Source organism: Anoplophora glabripennis, unplaced genomic scaffold, assembly GCF_000390285.2.
Source record: "Anoplophora glabripennis isolate ALB-LARVAE unplaced genomic scaffold, Agla_2.0 scaffold595, whole genome shotgun sequence".
In the NCBI taxonomy this organism is placed as follows: Eukaryota; Metazoa; Arthropoda; class Insecta; order Coleoptera; family Cerambycidae; genus Anoplophora; species Anoplophora glabripennis.
The window spans coordinates 117,414-140,207 of NW_019416673.1; the positions used below are offsets into that span (position 1 = coordinate 117,414).

General features: G+C 33.0%; 1 protein-coding gene across 1 annotated transcript in view; it reads right to left on the minus strand.

Moving 5' to 3' along the window:
- The window catches only part of LOC108912136, a 101,960-nt gene that overhangs the window by 70,615 nt on the left and 8,551 nt on the right, over window positions 1-22,794 (minus strand). The window contains exon 2 of the mRNA XM_023455201.1: window positions 17,256-17,413. Coding sequence (XP_023310969.1) covers window positions 17,256-17,413 — 158 coding nt within the window. The remainder of the gene's footprint in view (window positions 1-17,255; window positions 17,414-22,794) is intronic.

Genomic DNA, 22,794 nt, shown 5'->3' on the forward strand with positions numbered 1-22,794 from the left:
TGTGTTATTTGTAAAGTTTTATTTAAAAAGGGCGAGCAGCGGTCTTTTGACAGGTAAGTAAACAAGCAACATGGGCGGCGTTTGAGGAATTACATAAGGGTGTTTTACATTTAGTACTTAATTAGCAGTGATAAAATACTGACTAAATCATTATCTAAATTATTAAAAATATATATTTTTTAATTGTTCAACTTGTTTTTTCCTGTTTCAGTAATATTATAAGTATATAATGAGTAATACCTGTATTTTTTAATTTCCTAAGAATCTGGAACGGAGAAACTTGTGTAAGCTCTCCCTAGGTGATGTCAATATTACCGGCAACATTTTTGTTTGTTCTGATCATTTTGCGATTAATGATTTTCTGACAAAGCCATCAGGTATAAAGTACTTGCGAGAGACAGCTATTCCAATAATAGCTTCTACTTATAGCAGGTAAAATAACTTTTATCTTGATTAAAATATACAAGTAAAAAGCCTTTACGGTTACCTAATACCTCTTTACCTTTTTATTTAATGTTTATAGATCAGACAGTTCTAATAAGGAAAATATTTCTCTAAATGATGTTCCTACGGAACAGTCATTGCACTTGCCGCAACAAAAACCAGAAAATATAGCCACATGTTCATCGTCATCGACAGTGAGTGCTCAGTCAGGCTTGTTATCTACTACAAATAAAGCTACAGATCTTTCTGAAATATATTTGAAATTTGGTGACACATCACCAAAACATAGATCAGCTTTAACTGCATCAGAAATAGGAATGGATTCACCCAATCGTAATAAAATTATAAACGTGAAGTAAGTTATAAAAATATAATTAACAAATTATATATCCTTTGTATAATATCTACAACTAATACCCTATAATTTGGCTATCTGCTTACCTATCTAACATTTTTTTTTATTCAGTACATTTTAAAAAATACCAAGAAAATTCTACCTTGTTACCTATTTATATATTATCATTTTATTTTATATAAACACTACCGTAAGTGTGTATATAAAATATATCTGGAATAGATTATTCATCATTTTTAGGAAAAGGCCTTATCCCGATATTTTGGAGAATGCCATACTTCTGACATGGATAGTCCAAAAAGAGCAAGAAAAAATTGTAAGAAAAAAAATAAAAATGCAAACAATAAAGTTCCGAAGTCTGCAGCAGGCAAAGAGTGGTCTAGAAGCCAGAATTTGTAGCCTTCTCTTCTGAAATTTTTGAAAAAGAAATATGACTTAACAGAAACTGCTCAATGTATCATTCATGTAAGTTGAAAAATAATTATTCTTTCTGTGCCTGTAAACAATATGTATTTTTAGGAATCAGCACCTGGAATGTTAGGTGAAATCTGTCAAAGATCAAGAAAATGACAATCTCGTAAAAATTATTCACCTGAGCTTAGGTCGTTTGCCTTAACTTTAAGCTTTTATTCGACAGATGCTTATAATTATGCAAGAAGTTTTAACATGGCTTTGTAACATACAAAAACAATTTCTAAGTGGTACAGATCTATATATGGAATACCTGGATTTGCAAATGAAGGATTGGCTGCTGTTAAAATGAAAGTAAGAGAAACAAACAGTGAAATTTTGGGCAATCTGGTATTTGACGAAACGTCTATAATGCAAAGTGTTGAGTGGAATGGGAAACGATTCACTGGATATGTTGATGTCGGCACTGAAGTATATGGGGATAATATTCCAGAAGCTACGGAAGCCCTTGTTTTTATTGTTGTACCTAGCTATAAATAGTCATTGGAAAATTCCTGTTGTGTACTTCTTGACAAACGGTTTAAGTGGTGGAGAAAAAGCTAATTTGTTAAAAAACAGTTTAGAATTTTTAAGTGAATTAGGTATCAAAATAGTTTCTGTTACTTTTGATGGTGCTCCTTCAAATATCAAATTGTGGCTTTACCATAAATGTTAATGTTAATATTAATAAGTAGGTAGATTGTAAGTTTGTAGCATTTTAGGTTATTTGTTGACTTATTACTGTTTCAAATTGGTTTTCTAATAAAAACTAGAAAAATAAACCAATCATTTGTCTTTTTATGATTTCTTTAAGTCACTAGTGGGTTTTATAAGTCATAACTTACTAGTGACTTATGACTTATAACTCACTAGTGACTTATAGGCCACATTATTCCTTTAAAACCAAAGAAATTATAGTATCATTATATACAAGTGTTGGATAAAAGCATTTAATTAATCAGTACTGATGTCAAAACAATTTGTGTATAGTAAAAACAGTTTATTAATTTTACTTCAATTTTTACCGTCTCATCATATCACCAATATGTAAAAATTATTTATAAAATGAATAATCCCTTCAAATGTGTATTGGTATCTTGTAAATTTTAATATTTTGCCTTTTTTGACAGTACGCTACTGCCGTTGTGTCTCATTGTTTACATTTGACACTATCTATCTTTATTTATTAGGTAGTTCTCTGTTTAGATGTTTGCTACAGTTAAAACACATGTACAAGAATACATAAGCTCCTTCTAGTGGTTAGAATTCGTTGGTTGCGTCATTGAAAATTGAGTTAATATCTTAAAAAAAAATTGTAAAATCGCTATAATTCCCGAAAAAAAAATTATTGAAGTTGTAGTATTTACAACCCTTACATCGCTGGGCTACTGTAGTCTCTAGCGTCATTCGTGTTTTGCGCTGGACGCAATGCGCTCTCTTTCCATATGGTGCCAGGTGATTCCTAATACTGAAATCTGATTTTAGTATTAACGTTTTTACGATAGTATTTACATTACTTTTTCAAGTGTCAAAAATCGCTCAGATATGTGTATAGCACCTGGAAGTTGATGGATATCGTGGATTGGTGAAGCAAGACAACATTTGTGTTAGTTCGTAGAAACTGGGTAAGACGGACCCAAATGTGTTACGGTGAAAAAAATGTTGAAGTTGTTATAACGTCAGTTATATTAAATTACTAAATTAATTTTATTAATTAATAATAATAACAATAGGGGGAAAAGCAGTTGAATTTGCTGATATAAAATAGGTGTTATAAAATTTTATTTATTTCTTTCCTTGGGTCAGAAATTCTTTCAATTTTTTGTTTGTTTATTTTTTATTACACTTTGCCGCCGCACCGGTAGCCGACTGCATGCTTTGTCTTGCGTAAGGTCGGGTTTTACAGTGGACTAGCTTCCAGTGCCGTATTTTTAAATAATTTTCGAACTACCCTTTTTGATTTTTTTTTAAATTGTATTTGTGCCTTGTACATTCAAAATTTTCTTATGGATAATCACCCTGTATAATAGCAGTTTTCCCCGTGAAGGTTTAAACCGTTTACGTACAGGTGCAGCAGCTATTTAATTGCTGTTTTTCCATCGAAAGTTAAGTGTAACTACGTCAAATAACATTAGTGGAGAAAAATAACACCGTTCTAAGTAAACTTCCCGCAGAACCTCGTCGGTCTATTATTGGCATCATCTGCAGACCATTGTGGTTGCGCCATTTGCGAAATGCCTGCCGGTGCGGTTTCAGGACTTTTGGACCGCTTCTGAACGAATAAAACTAATTCTTGCGGATTACATACATCCGAAAACCGGACTTTCCCCGCTTTTCTAGGAAGAAAATATGATGCATTACATTATTTATGCATAATCCGAATACCGTTTAAGAAATCCAAGGTGAGGCAAATATCCGCTGTCAATTTCGAACTTCATAACTGAAATGTGAATTCTACATCACAAATTTACCAATAGATAAGCATGTGAATGCAAAAGCTTTGTTTTCATGATATAGAGCGTTGAGGTTCAATGAAAAATGCATGTAATTCCAATTTACAAAAATATTTGTCAGAAATGCAATGTATTCCAGGAAATTCTACAAAAATATATTGTACGGCATTGGCTCTATTATAGTAGTAAGATAAATTTAAATTAGCTTGAAAGATAAAAATGGAAACACAAATTTCTAAGTCACTTCTGCAGTCGACGACCTTATACAGAATGCGGCTAAAAAATGAGTCAAATTTCTACCACTATCACTAAATTCTTCGATGACTATTGATTGATTGATTGATTGATTAAAAAAATTGTGGATAGAAGCTTCATTTCCAAGATAGAGGGTGTTAATGTTAAAATAGCTAGGTTTAGTTTTAGTCATATCTACCTACCGAGCAATTGTTTAATTTTACATCATGAGTAATATCCTGGACCATTTTATCGAGTACAGTTTTAATTGAGTTGAAAAATTCAGTAAGGTGCATATACCGTTACACAAGACTTTTTTTAAATAATTGACGCACCACTGAAAAAATAAAAATCCACAGATACGTCACTGTAAAAAATGTTCTCTTGTTTGATATCCACACAATGTTCAAGAAAAACTGGTGTCTATTCAGTGCAGCACAACGTAGGTATTATTATTATCAGTGACAAATGTCACTTCGTCTCAATTTTTTGGTTTTTAAATATGAAGATATTTAATCTTATACAGGGTGTCCCTAAAAAGCGCAACATTCAAATTGCTATAATTGCTTAAATCAGTTAAAAACAGTTTGTATATTATTCCATATTTGAATAAAACGCTTTTTGGATTACAGTGTAATAGGATTTAGCGGGTTTACCTGTAATCATAAGGAAGATATTGCTATTAGAACATGCGATAAGTGTATTGTGGCCATATCAATTTTAACATTAGAGGCAATCCCATCAAATCTTATATATAGTCCTGAAAAAATGTTCAAAGAGAAAATGTAAATAATTTTCAGAATTTAAAAAATCCTTAAGTTTTACAACTTTATTATTCAACATTTCTTTTTTTAACTTAGAGATCCGAAAGTTACATTGCATGAAAATTTATTTTTTATTGAAAATGGTGCATTTTTTTGGCACTTTTTGCAGTAAAATGTCTGTGTATTCTAAATATGACTTTATTTTATGTTATTGTTAGTCAGTTAATCCAATAAAGTTGTGCTCGCCTGATAGGGGCCGCAAAAAAATTCCAAACAGGATAATTCTTTCGGGGTTGCTTGGAGACTACCTCCTGAGTATCCAACCAAAAGATTACATTCGAACTCATGGTATGACTTGCGCTATGCTGGTGGTTTCCTAAACATTTTTTTAGAACAAAATGGACCATAATAAAATTTTGAAAAACTTTTCCTTATAAAATATTTTTTGTATCTCTAATACTTAAGAGTTACTGCGCATTATATAAAAAAAATTGCGCACGCTGCAGTGGTGGTCTTGTAAACATGTTTTTACACAGAGTTGGCAACAGTGGGAGTGAGGCATGCGGTGTTAGGCTGTAAGCTGACAGGCTGCATCAGTTCATGTTTAGTTCCCATTTGCAATTTGCAAATGACAGCGATGATGACGATATTTACGACGACCCTAAAAACAGTACATCACGCACGCAGGATGATAGTTCAAACATCCATCGATCTGGACCACGTTGAGGAAGAGATGAATGCACCTGAGCCTTCCAAGAAAAGAGGACGATTAAAATTGTAGAGCATTTACTCCTCTCCAAGTTTTATTAAAGTTATTTAAAAAAAAAAATGTTTACAAGACCAGTCCTGTGGTCAACGAATTTTTTGTCATATAATGCGCAATAACTCGTTAAGTATTAGAGATACAAAAAAATTTGATAAGGAAAAGTTGTTCAGAATTTGATCTTATTTTATTGAGATCATTTTTTTGTAAAAACATGTTTACAAGATCACTCCTGCCGCGCAACGTGCCCAATTTTTGTCCATTAAGCGCAGTAACTCGTTAAGGATTAGACATACAAAAAAAAATTATAAGGAAAAGTTGTTCAAAATTTGACCCTTTACATCTTTTATGAAGATCATTTTGCTTTAAAAAAATGTTTAGGAAACCACCCCCATAGCGCAAGTAGTACCAGGAGTTCAAGTGTGACTTTTTGGTTGGATATTCAGGAGGCAGTCTCCAAGTAACCCTGAAAAAATCATCCTGTTTGGATTTTTTTTTTTGTATAAAATGACATCTCTATTGGATTAAGTGGCATATCATTTATATAAAAAAAAAACGGTAATGATATTTTGACGTTACTGGATTTTCATTTCTCATATTCATTTAAGTGATCCAGAGTATTTCTCATTTTTGGGCGTTCCTTGTAATATCATATAACACTTTTCGTTTATCAAAATTTTGGTAGAGATTTTTCATTCCGTTTTTCTAGTTCATGATAGTAGTCAAGTTACTACCTCTAAGTGTAAGAATAATTTCTTATTTTTTTTTCAATTTCTGAATAAATAAGTATGATAATGCTGTAAATATTCATTTAAAATTTTCAAATGGACTTAACTGATTTACCTATAATTATACAATTACAGTCACAGTATCAGAAAGAATATTATCATTGAAATAAAAATCCACAATTCCGTCTCAATCTCCTATTTTATCGAAAAAAACAAGGATTGTTCTTTCGGTGGTAATGATCATATACTTAGGTAGGTTATAAACTTGACGCGACCACTGAATTGTATGCAACTGCTATCAAGAAACACAAAATGATTAAAAACAAGAAAGTACATAAACTTTGTAGCACAATGTAACGAATTAAGTTGCTTTTCTCTAATAATTTCATCTTATCATTTACTTAAGTCGTATTTCTTTTTAAAAAATGTTCTTTTTCTATACTAATTGAATGAATTATAACAAAAAACTTGACATTTTAATAAACCCGATCCATGCTGATAGAGGGAAGTATTACCTGCCGCATTTTGTTCCATGTCATTTATTTAATAGTTTAAAGAATAATTTTTACTACCTCAGTACAGAGATAAAGTTTACTACTTCCGTTATAACTTCCTTGGTCCTATACAGAAAATATACAACAATGTGTAACAAATAATTTCGTTGCGGCCATTTACAGTTGCACAACTTAATGGTTTCAAATGTAAGAATTTTGATTGTTTTACGGGTTATAACTTCAGTGAGCAAAATGCTTTACCAGTGTCATAAATTTCAAAAGAACTATTGGAGTGATCGTAAATATACAGGGTATCCCGAAATTCATGCAACAAAATTTGGTCAGATTCTTAAGACAAATTTACGGGACCCGTATTTTTCATTTTTGCCAAGTGGCCCCCTCTTTCGGAGTTACAGCCCCCTGAAGTCCGCCCCTAAGAATAATCTTTTTTTTATATCTCAGAACCNAAGTATTACCTGCCGCATTTTGTTCCATGTCATTTATTTAATAGTTTAAAGAATAATTTTTACTACCTCAGTACAGAGATAAAGTTTACTACTTCCGTTATAACTTCCTTAGTCCTATACAGAAAATATACAACAATGTGTAACAAATAATTTCGTTGCGGCCATTTACAGTTGCACAAACTTAATGGTTTCAAATGTAAGAATTTTGATTGTTTTACGGGTTATAACTTCAGTGAGCAAAATGCTTTACCAGTGTCATAAATTTCAAAAGAACTATTGGAGTGATCGTAAATATACAGGGTATCCCGAAATTCATGCAACAAAATTTGGTCAGATTCTTAAGACAAATTTACGGGACCCGTATTTTTCATTTTTGCCAAGTGGCCCCCTCTTTCGGAGTTACAGCCCCCTGAAGTACGCCCCTAAGAATAATCTTTTTTTTATATCTCAGAACCCTGTTGTACGAGAATCACTAAATTTGGTACACAGGCGTTTTATGACATGTGGAATCTGATGGTGCTACGTTTTTTGGCGGGGAACCCCATTAAGACAATTTTTCGTGGGCCCACTTGCCTTTGGAGCCAAAAAAATTTGGTAGCATATTTAAATTTCTTAAAAATTCCACTAGAAAGCCATTAAATTTAGAAACTTTTTGTCTCTTTATACTTTTTTCGTAAAACGCAACATGTTTTCGAGAAAAATGTCAAAATGTGAATGCATATCTTGATTCGCCATTTTCCTCAAAAACATTGCGTTTTACGAAACAAATATCAAGAGACAAAAAATTTTCGAAATTCAATGGCTTTCTAGCTAACTAATAATTTTAAAAAAAATCAAATTTTCGACCAAATTTTTCTGGTTCCAAAGACAAGGGGGCCCTCGAAAACGTGTCTTAAGGGGGTTTCTCGCCAAAAAGCATAGCACTGTGAGATTGCACATGCCATAAAACCCCTGTGTACCAAATTCAGTGATTTTTGTACAACATGGTTTTGAGATATAAAAAAGACTTCTTAGGGGTAGATTTCAGGGGGCTGTAACTCCGAAAGAGGGGGCCAGTTGGCAAAAAGAAAAAATACGGGTCCCCTAAATTTGTCTTAAGAATCTATGACCAAATTTTGTTGCATGAATTTCAGGACACCCTGTATATTTTGTAGGTGATATATAACCTATAAAACATATATCGTACCTTTAAATGTCATTGCTACACAGTGGTTCTCCAGACAAATGATCTTAGCTTATTTACTGGATATTGGGGGTGTAATTCAACGTCGAATGGAATTTAGAGGTTAGCATGTTTCTCTGATGCGAAGAATTTAAAAAATTGCAATCGTTTGAACTTTACTTCTTATAATATTAAACTATATATGAAATATTGTGAATATTGTAAGTAGTAACATGACACACAAATCATATTATATCCATAAACATGTAAAATACTCCCTTTGAAACAGTTGATTTATTCACAGCTGTTCAAGAAAGACACACTTCTTATTTTACAGTTTTATAACTTCCGTTGTACTCACGCAACTCAATAATACATAACATATGCAACTGAAGTTGAAGAAGTTTTATGTTTTGTACGTTTAAAGAACTATGTCAGAGGCTGCCTTCACAAAACGGTTCTTTAAAGTTAAAACTCGATTCCCGCAATAAATTTAAAGTACACTAATATAAAGACAAGATAAAATAAAAATTTCAATGTTATGCATAATTAAATTTAAGACAGGAAAGTTAAACATTGGGTACAATATTGCTCAAAATAATTGCACAGCTGTTATTGAAAAAATCATCATTTAAGAAATTTTTTGATACTCACTTGAACAACACCATATTTAATTGTAGATCACGTTCAATGTCAAAAATAACAATTTCTAAATTTATTAACTAAGTTTAAAACTTAAAGACGACTAAGTTAAATTGAAGCAAGGAATTGTCTCAGATGGAAATTACCAAAATTAAGTTTAGGAAGTACTAAAATAATCTATCTAAAAAGAAGAATCCTTTAAAACACAATTCTACAGTACGTTCATGATGAACGGAAAAAATTTATTTAAAATTCAAGTAATTATTTTTTAGAAAAACGCTCGGACACGTCGATTAGTATTTTTAGTTCCACATTTTTTACATAAGAAAATTGCATACCTACAGGGTGTCTCAAGTCTCAGTCATAATTGTTTTTTTTTAATTGAACAGCCTGTATATTATGCCATTTTTGAATTGTACGATAAATTCTGAACACTTTTATAACATACCATATCCCTAAAATCAGCGGTTTTCGTAATAATGACGTTTGAAATGTGATAACTGGAAAAAAATTAATGTTTACTCATAAAACATTATTTAAATAACAATTGCTTTATAATAATGTTCAATGTGTTTTCCGTTTACTTCAATATATTTTCGTAGTCCAGGGATTGTTTCCCGTTGAACGTATTCAATTACCTCTGCTGGAATAAGTCTTATTTCCTGGCGTAATCTCTGTTTCAGGTCATCAAGATTAGTTGGTCTATTCACATAAACTTTAGATTTCAAATAACCCCATAAGAAGAAATCTAAAGGGGTTAAATCCGGTGACCTTGGTGGCCACTCAATAGGACCTCTGCGTCCAATCAATTTATTAGGGAAAGTGAAGTCAAGAAATTGTAGAACAGCAATTGCAAAATGAGGAGGTGTCTCATCGTGTTGGAACCATATGAGNTTCCAACAAAGAGTTACATCACAAAAACTACTTTTATAGTTGCACCTTTGAAGGTCTGTAACTTCAAAATGGTGCGTTTAAGAGGTTATGTTTATTAGAGTTTTTAGTCATATTTTTTTATGTACTATCACCACCCAAAGTTTGTAACATACTTTACGGGACACCCTGTATTTTCGTAGTCCAGGGATTGTTTCCCGTTGAACGTATTCAATTACCTCTGCTGGAATAAGTCTTATTTCCTGGTGTAATCTCTGTTTCAGGTCATCAAGATTTGTTGGTCTATTCACATAAACTTTAGATTTCAAATAATCCCATAAGAAGAAATCTAAAGGGGTTAAATCCGGTGACCTTGGTGGCCACTCAATAGGACCTCTGCGTCCAATCAATTTATTAGGGAAAGTGAAGTTAAGAAATTGTAGAACAGCAATTGCAAAATGAGGAGGTGTCTCATCGTGTTGGAACCATATGAGGAATATCTGGATCTTGTGGATTAGGAAACACAAAAGCTCCATTTAAATTTTCTTCAAAAAAAAAGGTCCAAGAATTCGGTTTTCGACAATACCTGCCCAATCATTTATTTTTTGACGATGCTGTGTGTGACAGACTTGTGTCCAACGAGGATTTTCAGTTGCCCAGCACCTGCAGTTTTGCCTGTTTACGTGTCTGTTTAAAACAAAAGTAGCCTCATCAGAAAAAATAATCTTTCGGGTGAAATCTAAGTTATTCATCCTAATTATCTGCTCATGTATCAATTAAACCTTATAAGGATGATATTTATTTTTTCGGGGTATATGTGACACAGATCCTGATGACAAATTACAATTCCTGAAGATTGTCCTAACGGCTACATGGGGATTATTTACAGTTTCTAGTAAAACGTCTAGTTTAGAATCCCCTGATATTTCTGCTGGTCTTCCTTTAGGTAAATCTCTAACGTGGCCGTGCTCAACAAATTCAATTCAGTTTTGCTGACAGTAGATCTAGTAACTGGAGGTCGATCGTAAAACTGACAAAATGACACTGACAAACTAAACGCCGGTGATAGTTTGGTTTTTATTGTCACAAAATACCACATCAAAATGGTCCTTAGACCATTTTGATGAGGAATGAAAAACGATTAATACGAAGAAAATTATTTTGTTTAAGATAAAATTTGACATATCAGGTTGTTTTTGTTGGCTTTTAAAAAAAGGTTCAAGGTTGTTTAGTTTAAACATTTTATTTAATTACTTGTGTGTATTCCAAAATATCAATTTTCAAACGTCATTATTAGGAAAACAGCTGATTTTAGATATATGGTATGTTATAGAAAGTTAGTACTGCTCTGGAAGGGCTATTTCTTTTTAACGCGGATTTCTTTTGTTGCTTATTTTCAGGTATCACAAAACTTTTATTTTTTCTAGATTATGTTTATTTTTTGGCTTTTTTTCTCTTTTAAAACTACCTCATAGGTTTTACACTATTGCATATATTTTTTAGAAAAACAAAATATTAAAGATTGTCACCTTTTTGACAAGAAAAGAGCAATACTAATTTAAGATCTTTATAAATCTATTAGATTAGATAAATTGGAACATATGTCCATCTTCAAAAGATACAGTACAGCATATGAATATTATTATTAAAAAATCTCACTTTCCAAAAAAAAAACGGCATTTACTTTCCTTCGCACTTCCATTATAATTTAATTCAAATTATTTTCAAAATAGCTATAAGAAATGAAAACAATGTAGCTGATATACCAATTAATTGAAAAATAATAAAAAAAATAACTATTTTCGATACACTGATGGAATCTATATGTTATTATTTTGAAGGCATCTTTAAAGGAACTGAATAAAGTGAATGTCCTGGGAACAAGCTTCAAAATTATTTCAAGCAATGCGTGCGAAAACCCAATACCTTAATTTCTATTTACTGTGGCCCGTACGTAAACAAATCAAGATTTAATAGCAAATTTCAACATCGAGATAATAATATATTCTCTTTATAATTTTTATGTCAGCCGTAGTTTACTTAGTTTTGTAATCGCTGCATTTACTAGAAATGTAACAGTCGATTGTATTTCAAAAAAGAAAAATGGAAAGGATGCTTATATCTACTTTTAACATAGCTCATTAAACATACAGGGTGATTCACAAATGGTGACCAAACATGAAACCTCGTATTCTTTAGTGAATTTTAAGGGGAGTCTTTCCTATCATGTTTTTATCTAGGACGTTTCGTTTAATAGATACAGGGTGTTAAACTTCAATTTTTTATTTTTTTAAATAATTTAAAAACTAGTAAATTAAATAATTTGAAATTGGGCACATGTATTTATGTAACATTATCCAAAATCTGAGGTCTTTTCCTAAAATTTACATGTTCCAGTGGCGGAGATACAGGGTATTGGTGGTATATTTTTCTAAATAAAATTGTACGCCACTGCTTTACGGTATGATATCTTCGGGTTCGTCTTCCAATTTTCTACAAATTACTACTCTCTTATGTTTTTCGAAAAAAGCCTGATTTTCGAGTAATGCAATGCTGCCAACCACATATTACTAAATATCTCCATTAGCGCCTAATTCAAAAAGTTCAGTTATTTTATGAACAAACCTCGTATAGACCAATTTCGATAAAAATTTGTCGCCCGCAATAGGCGTTGCATTCGGCGCCGCGACTCGCTCTTTTCGTTATTATTATTCAACGAACTATTTACAAATTTAATTTTAAATTATAGTTTATAGTAATATCAATAATAATATACATCTTAATTACACTGATTTATTTATTTATTATAATTGGATAAAATTGTACGGGCTACCATTATGAAAGAAATATTAGAAATCGTTTTAGGAAAAAAAAGTCTTCTTTTATTTTCAATAAACTAATTCAAGCTTTCCGAATATACTTTTTTAGTAAAGTGCGTATCGTACTATTTCATAAGACTCTGTCGCAGAAACAATTTTCATTAAACCCTATTCAATTCAACCCCTGTGTTCTGAAAAATAAGAGCAAATCTCAATTGTTCGCCACCCCCTACAGACCGTAATACTTTTTGATGCCACGAGAGTTACCTACTATTTTCGGCTTTGTTACGTTTCACTTATTCTTTTCAAATTACTATTATTTGTTAAGCTGCACCCTCCATTCAATTTTATTTGCTTTCTCGCCCTCTCATTACTGACGAATTTGTGTCGGTTGCTGGTCAAAAATCTCTCAAAGACGATGTAAGTAATGACAAAGTAAATATTGTACGATGCGTTTATGGAAAAATATAGAAATGAACGAACTCATGACAATTGACGTCATTAGTATTTTTTATGTTGTAATGTTCCCTCTGAAAGTTACCTCTAGTTCATAATGTGGGATTTTCAGACAAAAATAAGTTTAGTTTTTAAAAACTAATCCACCTACTCATCGCCACAATTTGAAAAAACATGTAAATAGTGTAAATTCAAACAATTGATTAATTGTTTGGTTAAGTATAGAGCTGTTAAAAAAAGAATTGGAAAGAAGTATAGAATATGAACAGAAACCATGGCGAAAGTTAAAAGTGAGTGGATTGATTTGGGTTTAAACAACACATTTAAAGTCAGCAATTCAAAAATAAATCAACGACTTTAATGATAAAGTTTGAACGGGTCAAACTTGATCCGGTCGTGTGAGGAAAATCACTCATGTTTCCAACCCACCACCAAAAATCAACTCAGCCCACGTTCGATGGACATGAAGCATGTAGTGACAGCCACCTAGGCAACGAAGATTGAAAGGACATCTGCGAGACACTTAAGGAGGTTTATCGGGTACGGATGTACGTCTAAAGTCTAACGAAAGTTTCTGTAGATTCGCTAGTGACTAAAGCACTTGGCTGGCCGCGCTCGGCTCGGCGTTCGCTCGCTCCCGTTCGATCATGCTGTTTGTTTGGACACCTGCGAATTTTAAATAATACGCTACGTCGAGACCGCGGCGTTGCCGCTATCACGCATATGGAGGATAAGTTAGTCAACGACAGCAGTTTGAAGGAGAATTATTATAATTATGTATCTTACAGTACCTAATCGATTTCTACAAGCTGTCATACGGTTCCCTAGATATCGGTTTCCTATTTATACACAAGTTGCTCTACACAAATGTAAAGAATCAGCTAGATTCCATGATAGATCGAGACGATCCCAATCCAAAGGGGCTATAAGTTAGGCACCGCAGAGAAGACCCAGTTCAGAACTTGGCAGAACCGTGCAACCGTGCGACTCTGGTTTACTTCGAATAAAAAACCAGTGTCAAATGTCTGCCCATGACTTTCCAAATTTCATACGATTGCTTTGTACGATCAATACACCATGTAACCACTTAGAAACCTGTATTTCAAATATTCCAATTAAACTTTTATTAGCGATACAAATCGTTGTTAACCGCGGATCTGCGGTCGATTCAAGATGACTATTAGCAAAAAGAGACATTGAAATAATACGAAAAAGGTATCAAGCACAAAAAATTAAAGGTGTTCCAAAAAACAAACAGTGAAAATAGCCTCAATTGAAACCAGATAACGCCAACCAAAGGGTGTACTACTTATAAGTTTTAGGCAACGAAAAGAACGTGTCCTACTCTTTACAACATCAGGTCTAAATTGTCGGCTTTAAGAAGGAAAGTCATTCACCAAGAATCTCTCAGTATCGTGCATGTAACAAGTATACGCTGCGCTATTAGAAGGTTCTGAAGTAACCCAATTCCTTGCGGTCGAGGCTACTATCGAGGCAAAGGCCAGTAGAGAGAGAGGGATATGACAGTCCCCCAAAGAAAAGTTGATCAACTAAGTTGAAATAAAAGTTCTCACGTCCAGTTTTATTCAACCTTCATTGCTCAAAGCAATTGGTCAACTAATACTTAAAGGAGCACTCTCATAAATCATTCAAGTCGTTGCATCATTTTTGAATCGCTGACAAGTTAAAACGTTCTTGAAGTGTGTCAACCTAGACTCGTCCACCTACTTTCAAATTACCCCACGTTTTCTGCGTGTATCTTTTCACATATGATAGTTTTTTCAGTTCTTCTTTTAACAAACGGCTATTATCTCTATCTACACCTACTCGAACGACTGCAATCAACAAAATTTTAAAACGAAAACTGTCTATCAGTGTTCAAGTAGGATTACGCCGTTTTACTTTTAATACGCTCTACATCTGTTTTAATCAAATTTTAATTAATAAAGTAAACATCGACTATTATCGACTAACAGTATTTTGCTCTTGTATAAACATTTATGCCCGTATGTTGCTATGAGTACCCAAGAATTACTGCAACATTTCAGGAGGAAATTATGGATCATTTGACATATAGTCTGTATTTTGCANCTGCGAATTTTAAATAATACGCTACGTCGAGACCGCGGCGTTGCCGCTATCACGCATATGGAGGATAAGTTAGTCAACGACAGCAGTTTGAAGGAAAATTATTATAAATTATGTATCTTACAGTACCTAATCGATTTCTACAAGCTGTCATACAGTTCCCTAGATATCGGTTTCCTATTTATACACAAGTTGCTGTGGAAACTGTTCGTTAATTGTTGCGCATTCTAAGTGGAAAGACCAAAAAAATCTGCATTCTCATAGAACTGCACTAAATCGTGAAAAATTATTTTATTAATATCTCGTCTCTTAGGTATTCAAACTAGTCATATTTTTATTGAGGATTTTCTTCATATTAATAAGCTTATATTATTTTTTTTATGAATATTTGTTCATCAATTCCAAATCACATAAACCTCCTTAAAAAGAAAGCAATACAGTTTTGAATTTACATCAGGAACGCACGCAAGGGACCAAGTTGCTCTACACAAATGTAAAGAATCAGCTAGATTACATGATAGATCGAGACGATCCCAATCCAAAGGGGCTATAAGTTAGGCACCGCAGAGAAGACCCAGTTCAGAACTTGGCAGAACCGTGCAACCGTGCTACTCTGGTTTACTTCGGATAAGAAACCAGTGTCAAATGTCTGCCCATGACTTTCCAAATTTCATACGATTGCTTTGTACGATCAATACACCATGTAACCACTTAGAAACCTGTATTTCAAATATTCCAATTAAACTTTTATTAGCGATACAAATCGTTGTTAACCGCGGATCTGCGGTCGATTCAAGATGACTATTAGCAAATAGAGACATTGAAATAATACGAAAAAGGTATCAAGCACAAAAAATTAAAGGTGTTCCAAAAAACAAACAGTGAAAATAGCCTCAATTGAAACCAGATAACGCCAACCAAAGGGTGTACTACTTATAAGTTTTAGGCAACGAAAAGAACGTGTCCTACTCTTTACAACATCAGGTCTAAATTGTCGGCTTTAAGAAGGAAAGTCATTCACCAAGAATCTCTCAGTATCGTGCATGTAACAAGTATACGCTGCGCTATTAGAAGGTTCTGAAGTAACCCAATTCCTTGCGGTCGAGGCTACTATCGAGGCAAAGGCCAGTAGAGAGAGAGGGATATGACAGTCCCCCAAAGAAAAGTTGATCAACTAAGTTGAAATAAAAGTTCTCACGTCCAGTTTTATTCAACTTTCATTGCTCAAAGCAATTGGTCAACTAATACATAAAGGAGCACTCTCATAAATCATTCAAGTCGTTGCATCATTTTTGAATCGCTGACAAGTTAAAACGTTCTTGAAGTGTGTCAACCTAGACTCGTCCACCTACTTTCAAATTACCCCACGTTTTCTGCGTGTATCTTTTCACATATGATAGTTTTTTCAGTTCTTCTTTTAACAAACGGCTATTATCTCTATCTACACCTACTCGAACGACTGCAATCAACAAAATTTTAAAACGAAAACTGTCTATCAGTGTTCAAGTAGGATTACGCCGTTTTACTTTTAATACGCTCTACATCTGTTTTAATCAAATTTTAATTAATAAAGTAAACATCGACTATTATCGACTAACAGTATTTTGCTCTTGTATAAACATTTATGCCCGTATGTTGCTATGAGTACCCAAGAATTACTGCAACATTTCAGGAGGAAATTATGGATCATTTGACATATAGTCTGTATTTTGCACCAAATGTCCAGGTATTTAAAAATCTTAAGCATTTCGATGAAAATCGGTTTAAAAACAATGATCGATTAAAACTGACTGTAAACAAGGGATACCAGATACTGGATGACGCAAGTCCAGGAAAAGAAAATCCTATGATGGTTTTAATTTTTTAAATAAACTTCGCAATACAAATTCGACGTTCACTTTTCATTAAATCTGTATCTGTACCTCGAACTATGGGTACGTACGGGTACGGGTTTACCTATGGGTAAATCTATGCCTTGTTTGTACGCAACAAAAGCATATCGAGATTTTAAAGCATGGAACTATCAACGGTGCGTTACAACGTGCTATGTACTATTCAGGACTCACCATCATGAGCTGCTCCTCGTGCGCCGCCGTCCACCCTTGAGATGCGGCCCTGCGCGCGCTCGGCCTAGGCAGCATCGGGGAAGCCCCTATCGAACGGTCCCTGGTGGCCTCCCGCATGGCTTTCCGTATCCGCGCTTCCTTGGGATTGTACACGTAATCTGGAACAAAAAGTACGCTTCCTGAGGACTAATTCGGATTAGATTCGCGTACCCATTATTTTTTTGTTTTCGTCAATTACGTGATGTAACAATAACATGTTAAAGACGGAGGAGCATTTTCCTCGTCCAGATTTAAAAATATTTTCTGATGTAAATATTTGCCCTCGTTAAAATTTTGAAAAAAAATGTTATGTCTCTAAATATCCTCTGAAGAAATAGAAACGATATTTTGTGTACACAAAACATTAATAAAACGTATGGATAGCTTTCAATGAGAAAAAATTAACAACTCAACTCAATGGTAGGTATAGATAGGTATGGTGGAGACCTGTGGAGTCTGCTGGTTATATGTATATATTTTTAATTGTTGACGTCAAATTACGATAATTGAACTTAATTTGTCTTATTTGAATGTTGCTCCTTCTCAATCTACACTGTTAAAAGTCAAAAAAACATTAGCCATGGTTTTTAAAGTTACAAATTATGAATACAGTAACTGTATAGTAGTCACTTCTAGGGAGACATGTTACACTTTCCTATCAGTGTAAAATTATCTTTCGGTGTCAAAATTGTCTATCTATTGGCACTTGCTAACCAAAAAAGTATTAGCGATATTTAAAAACATAAGAAATTTTAATTATCTTTAAAGTACTTTCCAAATTCATTTAATGAATATACTTGAATACCGTCTGTGTTTTATTTCATGTTTGTACTATTTTCTTCCTACTTATACACTTTTGCAACTTTAATTGTGATCATTGTTTAAATAAATTTTATAGCTGTAACAATATGCGATATACATTTTGTCAAATACAATGTTAAAAAATTTGTATACATTTTTAACAGTAATGTGGTAAAAAAAATTGTGGAAAATCTATGAAATTTTAAAATTTTCTTACCGTTTGTGTAACATAGTAATGTAAAAAATAGAAAGTGAATATATTTGACAAAACTGTAGGAAAGTTAAATACAAAATTTTAAATATCTTCTAAATACAGGGTGTGTTCCAAAGTAAACAGGGCTTTTAAAAAGTAGGTATTTCAAGTGAGACCATCTATTGGCAATTTTATAAGAGCTTACAAAAAATACCACCTGGAAATAAAAAATATGGTGATATAGGAAAAAAAATTGTAAGAAAGATAGTGAATTTTTCCAGTGGCGCATAAACGGCGAAGTTAACCTAAAAAATTTATAAATGTCAAAAAACGGTTTTTAGTTAATAAAAAAAAACTTGAACTCCAATCGAAAAAAGTTAAATGAGAAAGTTGTAGCTATTGAAAAAACCTATCGATTCGTATTTTTAAATATATATCGATTGCTATATTACTTTTCGAGATATAACGAAAAACCGTTAAAATCGCCTTTTGTTGTTTTTGCTGTATCTCTTGCAAATTAAGGTTTTGAAACTTGTTACTTTCCCTTTTTTTAAATTATAAAATATTAAAAATTTTTCGAGTTATAACGATTTTTCGAAAAAAGGTCATTTCGAAAATCGGCTCTTCTTGCTCGAAGAATAGTCGTAGAGAAACGAATTAGGGCTCATTTTTTTCTTAAGAGTTGTACTTTCATGGTAAAAAAGAGTGATAATGATTTTATTAATTTCAAGCGTTCAAAGCGAAACTGAATATACAAAGAAACAAACTAATGGCATTTTATATGTATATTTAATTTATTTCTAATTCTATAGATAGGTCACTCTGCTTAGGCAGAATAAAAATGATTAAATTCATATTAATTTTACAAGTAGCAAAAACTATTTTTAGACGAAATTAGATATAAACGCAATTGAGGAAAAATCCATTAGCATAGTCAGATATTAAATTTTTAAAATGGTGAACCAATAAAATCAAATTTGATAACGAAACAATAAGTAGACTCAAAATAGTTTTTAATAGTTTTTCAAGTACAATTAAAAAAAAACTAATTACATTGGACAATAAATACCTCTTTTTACAAACGCGATTCCATTTAAAATGGGTCAATTGTATTTTATTAATTCCAATATATTTATATTACATACATACATACATGTGTAGGTGTTGGGTGTTGATATCTCGCGGCGAATGAATTATTATTACTTTTACCATCACATATTGGCGTATTCAGTGCCGCACAGCCCAAAAGGTTGTTTCACGTCAATAACGCAGTTACCTTGCAGATCAATAGTCTCTAAAAAATCACATCGAGCCGCGTTTTCATGTAGTACAAACGCTCTTTTCAACTGTAATAAACCGTAGCATAAAAAATGTTATCACCTAAACTATGCCGACGCCGCCAGAGAAAATTGCGAAAAAGGGATAAGGGGAGATGGGGGCAATCTCAGAGTGCGTGCTAATGTGATATTGATAAAACGAGAAGCATAAAGCTGTTGTTTCTTTGTCTTTTTCAGACGTATTTGTTAATAGTTTGTTATAGACAGTGCAAAAATAATTAGTTGTAGATATTCGATCTTCTATTGTAACATCTTACATTTATGAATAATTGATTTTCCAAGTTCAAATAGCTCATATTTAGGATCATGAGATGTCCACCGTGTGATTTCATTTTGAATATTTAAAAATATAGATCATAAAATGCTTTTGGTGTTGCATAATTGTCATTCATTCAATTGTCAATCATTACTGATGTTGACCTCTGACATTGACCTAACGTAGCTAACTATACTACTGCCACTACGTCAAGTAGATAGAGACGCATTTAGGAAAGTTAGAAACAGGTAATATTCAGATTAAATAATACGGTTCTACTCTTTTTTCTTATTCAGCCATATCAGCAACCTCTGGGTGTAAGACATATTAAATTAATCCAAAGTAAACAAACCAGCAACAAATTTAAATCGTGAACAGTTTAAATTTAAGTAGAATCCGATCCTGTTCCGAACGTTTACGAAGTGCAACGGAGGTTAGCCTCCGCTGTTCAGTTAAAATTTCATACAGCCGCCTTTGAAAAGCAGCTTCTGCCAGTCGGGTATGGCTGGATAGATATGTCATCACCGGAAAATTTCAAGGCACGCCTCCACGTTCCGATATAAATATCGTAAAGAATGTATTATAATTTTTTTACTAGTTTTTTGGTTGTTTCGGGAACTTTGTTTATAGTAAATAAAATAAATATAAATAAAAAGTGTATTTAGTAATGACAATTAAGACAGCTTTTTCAATTAAATATACCTCTAAAAACAATAAATATTTAATTGTACCTAGTAAATACGTTGATTTTTGCTATAGAACATATTTTTTACGACTAAATACGGGTATTTCAGGAGGAATAGTCAATACTTTAATATGTTATAATATCGTTTATTTTGAACAAAGAGTTCATATGATTGTGTGTCCAAATGTCTATGGTTACTTAGATACAGCCAGTGGAAATAAAACACACGCGAATATCATTCTATTAATTTTAATAACCAATATTTGACATACAAAATAGCGTTTTAACTTTTAGAGATTAAAGAAATGTTTCGAAAGTTCTACTGCCAAACTCCGCCACTTCGCTGATCTAATGAAAATTTTGCGTATCCTGCTGTGCAATTTTTCCGGGTGTCGCTTTATTCTCGTTGCACTGACCATAATGCGAGCGATCAGTTCATCACGCGTATTTACATTTTCTCTATAAACATCACTTTTTATCCATCCCCATAGTCCATATTCTAATGGAGTTAGGTCTGGAAACCTAGCTGATGGAACCACCACAACCAATTCACTGGTATCCAAAAGCTTGATTTAGATATTGTGTCACCTGATGGCTCTAATGAGCGGAAACGTCATCATATTGGAAAATCGTACTGGCCTTTGTGGCCAAGGGAATATCCTATAACAATATTGAAAATTCATTCCGCAAGAACTCTAAACAACTTGTTGTTTTTAGACGTTCGGGTAATTAATTTATTGTCAATCATTCCGGCCCAGATATTTTCGGAGAATCTTTGCCGAAAATTTGATTCTACAGTGTGGGTTGTCGTCAGTCCAACGGTGACTATGGCGTTATTAATACCCTTACGATTAAAAGTCGATTCATCGGTAAAAAGTATCAATGAAATAAGTTGACGATTAGCATTTATACACTCACAAAATTCCAATCTCTTAGCATGATCTCTTGGTTCAAGGTGTTGCACTCGTTGGACATGGAATGGATACAAGCCTTGCTTGCGCAATGTTCGCCATCCTCTTACATGAGGAACTTCGAAAGAAATTATTCTTATGTTTTTAGAAGGACTGCGTTTTACCAATTGAAGAATAATTTCTACTTCATTCACATTTTGTTCATGTGCACGTTCAGAATGAAAACGACTACTTGGAACAAAGTCCGTGTTTCGTAATGTGTCGAATGTTCGAATAAATGCTCTTGAATCTAATAACACTCGGATAGGAAATAGTCTTCGATATTCTCTACGACCAGCAGGTGCCTTTCCATTGCAAAACCCATAACAAATCACCATATTAGCGTATTCAGCGTGAGAAAAAATGTGTGGCATTTCAAATAAATTTCACACATACATACGTCAACAAATCAATGATAAATGTCAATAATTTGGTGGGAGCCTACTCGATAATTTATCTGTTTTGCACTCGACGCAATCGACATTAAAATTGCTGTATCCCAATAATATTTAAACACATGCACATTAACTTTTTTATTCAAAATGAACGATACTATAACATACTGAAGTATTCGTAACTTCATCCAAATAACACAAAGAAATATTTAATTCGTCAAATACAAGCAAATTGTCTAATAAATTTAATTTGTTCCAATTAAATCCTTTCCTTAGTATGAAAAAGGTGGTTAACAAGTTACGTAGACTAGAGTAATTCGACTTTAAAGCTTAACGATGTTTACCCCATTCGCCCCCACACCCACCGTGAGCAGACACTCGTCATCACTATGAGCACCGGAAAATTAATTATATGCCAAATCGATCGCCAGAAGGTCGGAAATGTGCTGCTACATGAATTAAATATTCATATACTTCGCCGCGAGAAGAAAATACAGATTATATTTTCGCGGTCGTGTTGGAAAACATGAAGAGAAAATTAGAAGCAGGTACAAAGAATTCGGTCTATATTACGAAAGTGGACAAGTATAATACAAATATCACCCTGCAAGACACGAGAACTGACGAGTGTGAAAACTAACTCGAAAGCGGCTCGAATCGAAAGTAGGTTATTATTGAACTTGGGAAAGTTCGACTATACTTACCCACATGAACAGTTTTCACTAGTACGTATGTATACTTTTTCAACGTATTCTGCACCGAAATATGCTGACTTAATTTATGAAGCCATTTATTTGTAATTCAATTTATTTTGTAATATGAATTTTCCGATATTGTTTTTTTGTGACTGGAAATACTAAACTGATTAATTTAAAAACGCAAC